This window comes from Sardina pilchardus, chromosome 13 (genome assembly GCF_963854185.1).
Source record: "Sardina pilchardus chromosome 13, fSarPil1.1, whole genome shotgun sequence".
Classification (NCBI taxonomy): domain Eukaryota; kingdom Metazoa; phylum Chordata; class Actinopteri; order Clupeiformes; family Clupeidae; genus Sardina; species Sardina pilchardus.
In genome coordinates, this window is record NC_085006.1 from 7,200,154 (window position 1) to 7,209,923 (window position 9,770).

The 9,770-nt window shown below is 43.9% G+C and overlaps 1 protein-coding gene and 2 non-coding genes across 4 annotated transcripts in view; all 3 read right to left on the bottom strand.

Moving 5' to 3' along the window:
* Nucleotides 1–89: 89 nt before the first annotated feature.
* Nucleotides 90–176, bottom strand: trnastop-uca (transfer RNA opal suppressor (anticodon UCA)). Its single transcript has one exon. It is a non-coding gene; the product is annotated as a tRNA-Sec (tRNA).
* A 715-nt stretch (nucleotides 177–891) lies between these two features.
* trnastop-uca (transfer RNA opal suppressor (anticodon UCA)) lies at nucleotides 892–978 on the bottom strand. Its single transcript has one exon. It is a non-coding gene; the product is annotated as a tRNA-Sec (tRNA).
* Nucleotides 979–5,409: 4,431 nt separating this feature from the next.
* Nucleotides 5,410–9,770, bottom strand: part of LOC134099858 (protein jagged-1b) — a 35,795-nt gene continuing 31,434 nt past the window's right edge. The window contains exons 10-14 of one of the 2 annotated variants that reach the window (XM_062552880.1): nucleotides 8,761–8,874; nucleotides 8,227–8,273; nucleotides 7,521–7,700; nucleotides 7,235–7,352; nucleotides 5,410–6,933 (exon numbers count right to left, since the gene is read on the bottom strand). In XM_062552880.1, coding sequence (XP_062408864.1) covers nucleotides 6,485–6,933; nucleotides 7,235–7,352; nucleotides 7,521–7,700; nucleotides 8,227–8,273; nucleotides 8,761–8,874 — 908 coding nt within the window. In that variant the 3' untranslated portion in view covers nucleotides 5,410–6,484. Of the gene's footprint in view, nucleotides 6,937–7,234; nucleotides 7,353–7,520; nucleotides 7,701–8,226; nucleotides 8,274–8,760; nucleotides 8,875–9,770 lie in introns of both variants that reach the window. The other variant, XM_062552879.1, reaches the window with a different exon arrangement.

Sequence of the window (9,770 nt, forward strand, 5' to 3'; positions counted from 1 at the left end):
GTTATATTAATTGTTTAGCAGGCAATAGTTATCCTTGTCGTCTATAATGACTCCTGTAATGCTGAGTGCCTGTTTTCAATGTGTAGGGCCGCCTGGAAGGTGGAATCGAACTACTCTGCCGCTAAGCAGCTACAGGTTTGAAGCCTGCACCCCGGACCACCGAGGGTCATCCTGGCAAAGACAACACTGAGATTGTTCCGGCTATATAACCAGGATTTACACCCGAGCAGCTCAGTCATGGTTGGTACAGATTGTTTTGAGCTCTTGTATCCCCGAAAAGGCATGCATGGGCCCCATCTGCTAAGTCTATATGTAGCCTACATCACCTAGAATTGAACATATAGGCTATTCTGAATTATAAGAGGATCTCTAAAGTCTGAGTTTTATATCGTCATATCGATCGGCGCAAAGCATCATTGGAAATGAATATGCTAATGTTCTAAAATTATATTGGGCGGAGAAGGCAGGAAGTATGGTAGGCCAGTCCAATATTTACATTAAGGAGCAGTGGGGCAGGTTTTTCCGATGTCAAACGATGACAACTTGATGTGTGCATGCAACAATACTTTTCTCTGCGATGTTTTTGTTGATTTATGAATAACACAATTATATGAATGTTCTCTGACAGACCTGGCATGCAAATTATATTGTAGGCTATGTGATGTCACTTTTTAATGTCATTAATTTGAGTTTTAACATAGGTAATATTAGAATATATTTAAATATGTCCTTTTTTGTCATCAACCAATTACAATCTAACGGAATTATCTGCCCGAAAAACATCTCGGCTCTAGTATGACAGGTTATGCACATGTGGATATGGCCCATAAACATTTCACGCACCATTTGAACGGAACGTTGTTTGCAGACAACTGCTTAAATTGCTACAGACGCCTGGAAGGTGGAATCGAACCACTCTGCCGCTAGGCAGCTACAGGTTTGAAGCCTGCACCCCGGACCGCCGAGGGTCATCCTGGCAGAGACATCAGGGAGATTGTTCCAGCTATATATCCTGGATTTATACCCGAGCAGCTCAGTCATGGTTGACGCATATTGTTATGAGCTCGTGTATCCCTGAAAAGGCATGCATGTGCCATCGGCTAAATCTATGTAGGCTACATCACGTAGAATTGAACCTATATTTTGGATTATAAGAGGATACATCTCTAAAGTTTGAGTTTTACATCGTCAGATCGATCGGCGCAAAGCATCATTGAAAATAAATGCCATTGGTCCTCCAACATTGTGGGCGGAGGAGGCAGGAAGTACATAGGCTACTACATTTAAAGGGGCAGAGGTTTTCCGATGTCAAAATGACGAATATCAGGTTGCTTTTATATAGGAGTCTGATTTTGTTGATTTATAAATGACAAAATTGTAGCTTGTCTTTTTTAAAAAAAAAAAAAAACAATGTCTGTCAAAGGCTGTTATAAGAGCTCATATAATTTATGCTATAGACCAAGCTGTTTAAGCAAAGATTGCTTTCACAAATGGCTGTAGCCTACATCTAAAATCTCCTATACTATTAGAACCTCAGCTCAGGCCATTTTAAATCCTAGTTTCCAATTCCAGTTTAGTTCCAAATCCAGGTGCAGGCTAGTTATTTGTCTGTAGGCTATTTCACTACCATGTGTGAAATATCTCTAGCACATTTGTGTAGGCTTATTTTAGTATTCTGTTTCAATGGCTTATTCTAGTATTCTATTTCAATTGCCCAGCCCATTCCCATTTTTACCTGGAAGATTGATGTCTATTCCAGGACCATAACTATCATATCTCTGGCTACAGGCCTAGGGTATAAAGCCCATACAAGAGGTCAAAGAAGATATGATCAATCATTAAAAGTATGGGTTGATTATATTGCTGCCTTAATGAAGGCCTATACATTCTATACAGTCCAGTCTTTTGGGGGAAACTACATATTGCATATAAGCCAGTGTATCAGATAATTGGTTTTGGATAGACTTCGCCAGCTGCCAGCTCAGCATGTTCCACGATGCAGTCTTGCAGTCCGTTAATTAACATTCCGGCCGTGTGCGAATTTGATGGTTTAATCCCAGCTGAGTTGTCGCTGTCCACTTAACTGGTTCTGAATTAGCAGGATTTGACCAGAGCTGTGCTGATTTGGCCCTCCATGCACTTTATTGAAAGAAGGGAAACGAGAGTAAGAGCAGTAACTTTTCAGACACGTTGTTTAGTTGAACTGGTACGTACAAAACATTACATTAGTATGACAAAGGCAACTGCATTAACCTATATCAATCGTATTTAAATATTTAGGCCCAATTGCTCATTAGGAATCGATAACATCGTGACTCAATCATACATGTGCATCAATGTGGCCTATTTTCGCGTCTTTCATAGCCCTCAGAACTTAGGCTACTTTAACATGTAGGTCTTAACACAGGGAACAAATTCAGTCTTCAATCTCTTGTCTCACATTGTAAGATACCAACAGGACTAAGATAGCCTAAACATGAAATGAATGAACATTATGGACTCACCATGCCTCACATCCGCGCACGATCTATTCCAACTTCTGCTCTCTGGAGGACGCTATGGATCTCTGAAGACTGGAACGACGCGCTTCAACAACAGCTTAACCTTCAGCAATTAGACTCCTGAGAACTCCTGACGAACTCTACTTATTTATTTATTTAATTGTATCCCCCTCCTTTATCCCCCCAGACTGAGCTACAAAAATACCACCAACATTGTTGTGTTTGTGTGGCAATTAAAGTTTCTATTCCGTTCTATATCAAGTTTAATGCAAGACGTTGCCTTACCTGCAGATGGCGCAGCTTGCCCATGTTTTGCATTGCAGCTTTGTTAATTCCCATGTGTTCCAAACATAACCGATAAGTTTGAAAATCGTGGAACTAGCCTATCTCAATTTTCTCCACGGGATTTGTAATTCACGTTCTTATACAGAAGAGATGGCATGAGAAGTCGTCAGGCCAGACTGCTTTTAGAACATCATAAGACCTCACACACATCTAGCATATAGTAGGCTATTGCAATATTTCCAGTTCTTATGGTTATGGTTATGGGATTTGGCAGATGCTTTTGTCCAAAGCGACATACAAATAAAGACAATTCAATTGTTGATTTGACACTGACAGTGAACAATTTAAAAAGTTGGTAATAAGATGAATAGCAACAATAAACAACAATGCCAATTCAATCAATAGCCTAATTAAAATAAACTATGAAAATAAAGAATAGCAAATAAACAATAATGTCAATTCAATAAATGATATAATAACAATAAGATGGTAAGGCTACATTAAGTAGAATAGCAATAAAAAACAACAATGTCAATTAAACGGCCTAATGAAAGTAAACAATATAGGCTTAATGTACAAACCATAATCCATAAGAAGCGTGTCATATATTCTTACATTTTAATTTTTGGATTTAAAAAATCTGTATATGAGGACAGCTAATCATAATTTATAAAATTTCTGAATCTTTTAACATCTTTACATTTATTTAATAGATGATCATGAATGATTTGTATGATTATTTCATGGTTTATATGGACATACACTCGTGAGTACATTGACACCAAAATGATATATATATCGCTATTTGAAAAGACATCATGTCTTTGCATTGTAGTGCATTACATGATAAAAAGTAATTCTACATTTTGCACAAAACAGCAGAAGAGACTGTTTCAACTTGATAGGGTTTTTGAAACAGGACATCACAACGTGTGTGATGTATGGAATGTGAGGAGAATTAAAATTCCCTGGATTTGGATTTCTAAGGGCATGGGTTTCCTCATTAGTCAGACAGCTGATGAAATCATCATAATTTGATAGAAATTCAGTGTAGACTGTTAATACTGATCTAATTGTTAGAAGATCACAGTTTGAGTATTGTAAGTAAAACATGCTTCAGTAAATATACAGTTGATGTGTATTTCCTGTTTTTGTCTGTCAAATGGAATATAAATCCATTTAAAACGTTGTACAATAGGTGTCAGATTTCATATTTTACAGATGTTTTATCAGGACATGACCATGTTTGATCACACATGGCAACTTCTTTCTATCAGTTCAGCATCTATTCACATTTTTCCTCCCCTGAAATACTTTTTAATCTTGTTATAGCATGAAAATAATTTGGGCGAAGGTAGGGGGAATCAGGTCACAAGAGATCAGGAGGTCATGTAGAGAATAAGGCTTTGCCATGATGCTTGTAACCTTGATCTGAAGCTCTACAATACCGGGGTGGAAAAAGCTCTCTGCTGAGAACCAGCGGTGTAGCACACTGGCACCAACGAGGCCTCACATGCCCAAGACAAGTGAACAAAGGCACTGATTTAAAAAAACATGACGGGCTCTGGCTTCACAATGCATTTAGACAAGGGTGGGACCGGCATCCTGAACCACACAGCAGGTGTGGAAGGAGGGGGTCCATGTGAGCTTGACTGTGTGTGTTTGTGTGTGTGTGTGTGTGTGTGTGTGTGTGAGAGAGAGAGAGAGAGAGACTGAGAGAGAGAGTGATGGAGTGAGTGAGTGTGTTTTAAGAGTACTCTATTTCCTACATTTCCTCGTGGACGGGTGGGAACAGGAAGCTCAAGGTCATTTCCGCACATTCCCTGTCTGCGGCGAGGTGAGAGGTCAGCTTTCGCATAGGCGACGGAGTTTCAGCACTCTCACTCCTCTGGCCCCTGGCCTGCTTTCTCTGGCCGTCACGCACACCTAGAGCTGTACGCCGATGAAAACAATTTAATGCATTTAGCCGTGCGGCCGGCTCATGCCCACCATATCTCTTGGAAAACAGTGAAATGTTGAACTCACTGACACACATTTTGCGGGTGCATTGTGTTTTGTTAAACAAATTACATGTCGGATGTCTTTCAGTGTGTGTGTGTATGTGTGTGTGAGAGAGACAAAGAGAGTGTGTGTGTGCGTGTCTCTGTGTGTGTGTGTGTGTGTGTGTGTGTGACCTAATGACACACTGACAGTAGCTGAGGGCACAGCTTTCCATGATGAAATTTCCCTTTATTTGCCTGCCCAGCCCCACGTTATTGGAGAGGATGTCATGAAAACTACAGATCTGTGCCATGCAATATGAGACTTCACTGTAAAGCAAACAAGCCTGATGTGAGAAGAGAAAAACACACAGGACAGCCGTGCGTCAGCCTTATTACGCTCAAGGAAACGGTCTAGGAACTGTATCTGTCACATATAAACACAAATACATACACACAAATAAACAACCACACACTCCCACACACACACACACAGACATACAGGCACACACACACAGACATACAAATCCACACATTCTCTCTCTCTCTCTCTCTGTCTAACACACATACACACACACACACACACACACACACACACACACACACACACACACAGTGAGAGAGCATTTGTTCCATAAATGCACTTTAATTACAATCCAATCCTGCTGCAATTCCAGCTGAGAGGAGTGAATGGAGATAAAAAGGAAGTCATTTAAAATGGCAACATTCTGAAACCAACTGCAGTACAAAAGAATGCTCCAAATCAATATGTACAACATATTTACAGGATCAGTATTTACATACAAGTATAAAAAAAAATCATACATCCTTTACAACTGCAACACAGCATAGGCAACATTTAGTAAGAATCCTTTTTTTTTCTTTTGTCAACTTGCAGTCTTTTGGTTTTTTGTGTCTTTTTAATTAACCATATCACTTTTGCAACTTTCTTCCACAATTGCTATGCTCCCTTTGTCACTCCTTCAATTATTTGGCTGTCCCCTGTTCAGGAAAATTCCCCTTTTCTTCAGTAACTCTAGTCATTTAAGATGCCATAGTGTCTCTGGCTAAATGTACGTGTTCAGGTGAGGGGACCTCCAGGGAGAATTCACCGGGTTTTAAGACAAAGGCTGGGAAAGCAACAGTGAGACCCACACAGAGGAAAAATACACCAGTACTCTCACACAAAGACACACACACATTCACATGAAATCACCAGATCACTTACAGTGGCACAGACAATACAGCACAAATACACACACGCATGCACACAGATACACACACTCACACACAAACATACGCTCAGAACACACACACACACACACACACACACACTCAGAACACACACACACACACTAATAATGCACCTTTCACTGATATCTGTGAATCCCATTTTGACAGTGGTAACGGTATCTGTTGCCAGCGAAGCCACACCAGCATAAATAAAAATGTCTACGACTCTGTCCCTTCCGTAGCACATGCCAAACCACCACGACCCCACAACATCGGTCAACGAGAGTTCATAAGGCCCTCATCGGACACACGAGAGGTTGAAGAGGGTCCCAACAGTGGGTGGGTGGCAGGGCTGACCTGTGGCCCTTGGGTCCAGAGCACTTGTCGTGTGAGGGTATCTGGGATAGGGGTGGTCACAAACACACACGAGTCTTGGGAGAAGGATGCTGGGAAGGGGTCACAGAAAGGTCAGGGGTCACCGGCAGGTCACGCTTCCTGCTCGTGGTTGTCCGTGTAGTGGAAGCGGTTCAGCTTCTCGCGCTCCAGGTTGGAGATGTCCATTTTGGGCAGGTGGGCGGGCTTGAGGGCGGGCGAGGAGGAGTGGGAGGGCGCGGGCGACGGCGGCAGCGTCAGCTCGATCTCCTCGGCGGCGACGCAGCAGCGCGACGAGGGCGGCGGCGGCGGCAGGCCGGAGGCGGCGGGGATCAGGGGCGCCCCGCGCTCCACGTTGCGGACGGGCACGCAGAAGTCCCGCTGGTTGTTGATGGTGGTGGCGCCCTCGTGCCGCGCCACGCTGCCGCCCTGCAGCTGCTGCTTGCGCTGGTGCCGCCGCTGGAGCCGCGAGAGCAGCACGGCACACGCCGTGCAACCAGCCGCCAGCGCCAGGGCGAACACGCCCACCATCACCATGGACGTCACGAAGCTGCCCTGACTACCTGCTGGGCACACACACAACACACACACAACACACAACACAGACACTTTAGAGGAAGAACTGCACATGCAATAAACACTGAACTGTTTTGTGTTCTGTTTTACACTCAATTGTTTTTGTATTCTAAATAATCAGTAATATCTCCATTAAGTATGAATTAATATCATGTTTGTTATGTGAATTAATATCATGTTTGTTATGTGAATTAATATCATGTTTGTTATGTGAATTAATATCATGTTTGTTATGTTCATTAATATCATGTTTGTTATGTACATCGGACGCAGATGGCGGTGCCTTACCTTGGCAGTGCTGCCCGTGACAGGTCCCAGCATAGCTGTAGCACCTGTAGCTGCCCTCCGCTCGGTGGCACTCCAGACCGTGCTGGCATGGGTTGGGATCGCAGGGGTCCAGCTGCACCTGGAGGATCAGCGGGTGTGTACACACACACACACACGCACGAGACACACACACACCATTTTTGTTTTAGCTGGCTGAAGATGAAATGAGAACACATTAATGTAGACTAATTAGATCATAGCCCTATGAATAAAATATGCAGAGCATGATAAACGCTGTGATACTGACCTCACAGCGTGCGCCTGTGAAGCCCATCGGACAGTTGCAGGTAAAGCCTTGCCCACTCTCCTGCTCCACGCACTTCCCTCCCTGCAGACAGGGGGCGCTCTCACAGGGTCGCCGCACAATCTGGCAGTGCTTCCCAGCGAAGGGAGGTGGACACGCACAGTGCCAAGCTGACTGTGACTCCTGCAGGTCCCAGCATGGGGAGGGAGAGAACAAGAGGGAGTCATTATTAGCCGCGGCAACCATATTAACCTCGTCTAAAACGCAAGGTTGCTGTTGTCCTAAATCCCAAAATGGAAGTTTTGTCCTTCTGTGCAGATAATGTGTTTTTGAGCTGAATGAACTGACTAGGCACCATCATGACACATCAAGGGAGGCACATGAGTGTGGATCTGCCCTTGACCATCTTAACTGTAACACTGTGTGTGTGTGTGTGTGTGTGTGTGTGTGTATGTGTGTGTGTGTGTGTGTGTGTGTCTGAGTGACGTGCACGTGCATGGGTGTGTGTGTCTGAGTGAAGTGTGTGTGTGTCTGTGAGTGTGTCTAAGTGACGTGTATGTGTGTGTGTGTGTGTGTGTGTGTGTGTGTGTGTGTGTGCTTGTGTGTGTGTGCCTGAGTGATAAGTGAGAATGTGCAGAAGTCAGGATACAGCACGTAACCTCCCACACAGCTCTGGAGCAGACACACTGGAGCGCCGTGGCAGTCTTACCTCACAGCGTCCGCCGTTCAGGCACGAGCCCTGGCAACTGCCGTTCCCTGTGGACCACATTAGAGTGCATTACAAACCTGAGATCAATACTCAATTTTGCCTTACAGGGGACAGCGCGGGGCGGCTAGCCTTTTGATGAAAAATGCATAAATGGCATAGCCAGAATGCATCCTCTTTCTAACTACGAGGTCGATTGCTTTAATAAAATGCCTCGAGGCGAGGGATGCTCAGGCTATTCATCTTCTCATGTGAACCACGTATGGCCCTGGAAAATATTCTTCAGCCACGATCCATGTTTGTGGGTGTAGATTTCAGTGCAGAGCAGAGAGCAGAGAGCAGAGAGCAGACAATGCCCGAAGCTACGTCTCTGCTACAGTATATTGACATGGTGTGATTTTATGACCTGGTTTCGTGTGACATGTATTAATCTCAGTTCTGGGAGAAATTGTTTTATTAATAGAAAATCGTGCTTCGAAAACCTAATTTAGCTCGGGAGTGTTTCTTGACGAAAGCAGGCTGATATGTCATACTCACTGATCTCACAGTTGGGGCCGGACCAGCCCGGCAGGCAGTCGCAGAGGTAGCCACCAATCAGGTTGCGGCAGGAGCGGGCGTTGATGCACATATTCATCTCACATTCGTTGGTGTCTAAAATAAGAATATTTACAAATAAACAAAATGCATCAGTGTAAACATCCATATACTGTACATCTTATACTAGTATAGGGGATGGTTCCCTGGACATGAATTAAGCCCAGTCCAAGACTAAAAGAGGACTTCATATGAATATCTCCATTGACAAAGAGCTTTCAGTCAAGGACAAGGCTCAATCAGAAAAGATGCCCTAGATGCCAGGATCAATTGAAACCAAGGTGTGAGGTTGTGGATACATTAAACCTTTTGACAAAGTCTATCTATGTAAATTGACTGTGGCTGACTTGGTTCCAGGTCAGTCCCATGCTCAAGGAGAATCTGTACTGAACATAGTTCACAACAGAAGCACCTGCCTACTCTACTGACCCACTGACCAGAGCGCCTCGTCCAGACAGCGCGCTGTTGCTCACTCACTCAACCTGTCTCTCTCCACGCATCTAATGGAGCATTGAACTCACTGAGGCACTAAGTAAGACATGCAAGACCTACTGGGACTGACATAATGCGCGCACACACACACACACACACACACACACACACACACACACACACACACACACACACACACACACACACACACACACACACACACACACACACACACACACACACACACACACACACACACACACACCCTTATTTATAATCTATGGTGTGTGCAGGTACACACATGCACACACACACACAAAGACTTCATCATTGACATTGGCACTTCAGTCATGTCACCTAAATACTTGAAACCAGTAAACCCATTAACAGATGTCTGTCAGATAACCTAATCAGCCTTTAGAAACGAAAACCAATCACACACTGGAAAAAAGACTCTTGTCTGCTTGAGTGGGCGAAAGTGAGATAAATAGAGAGGTGGGGGGGGGGGACATGCCTATCCT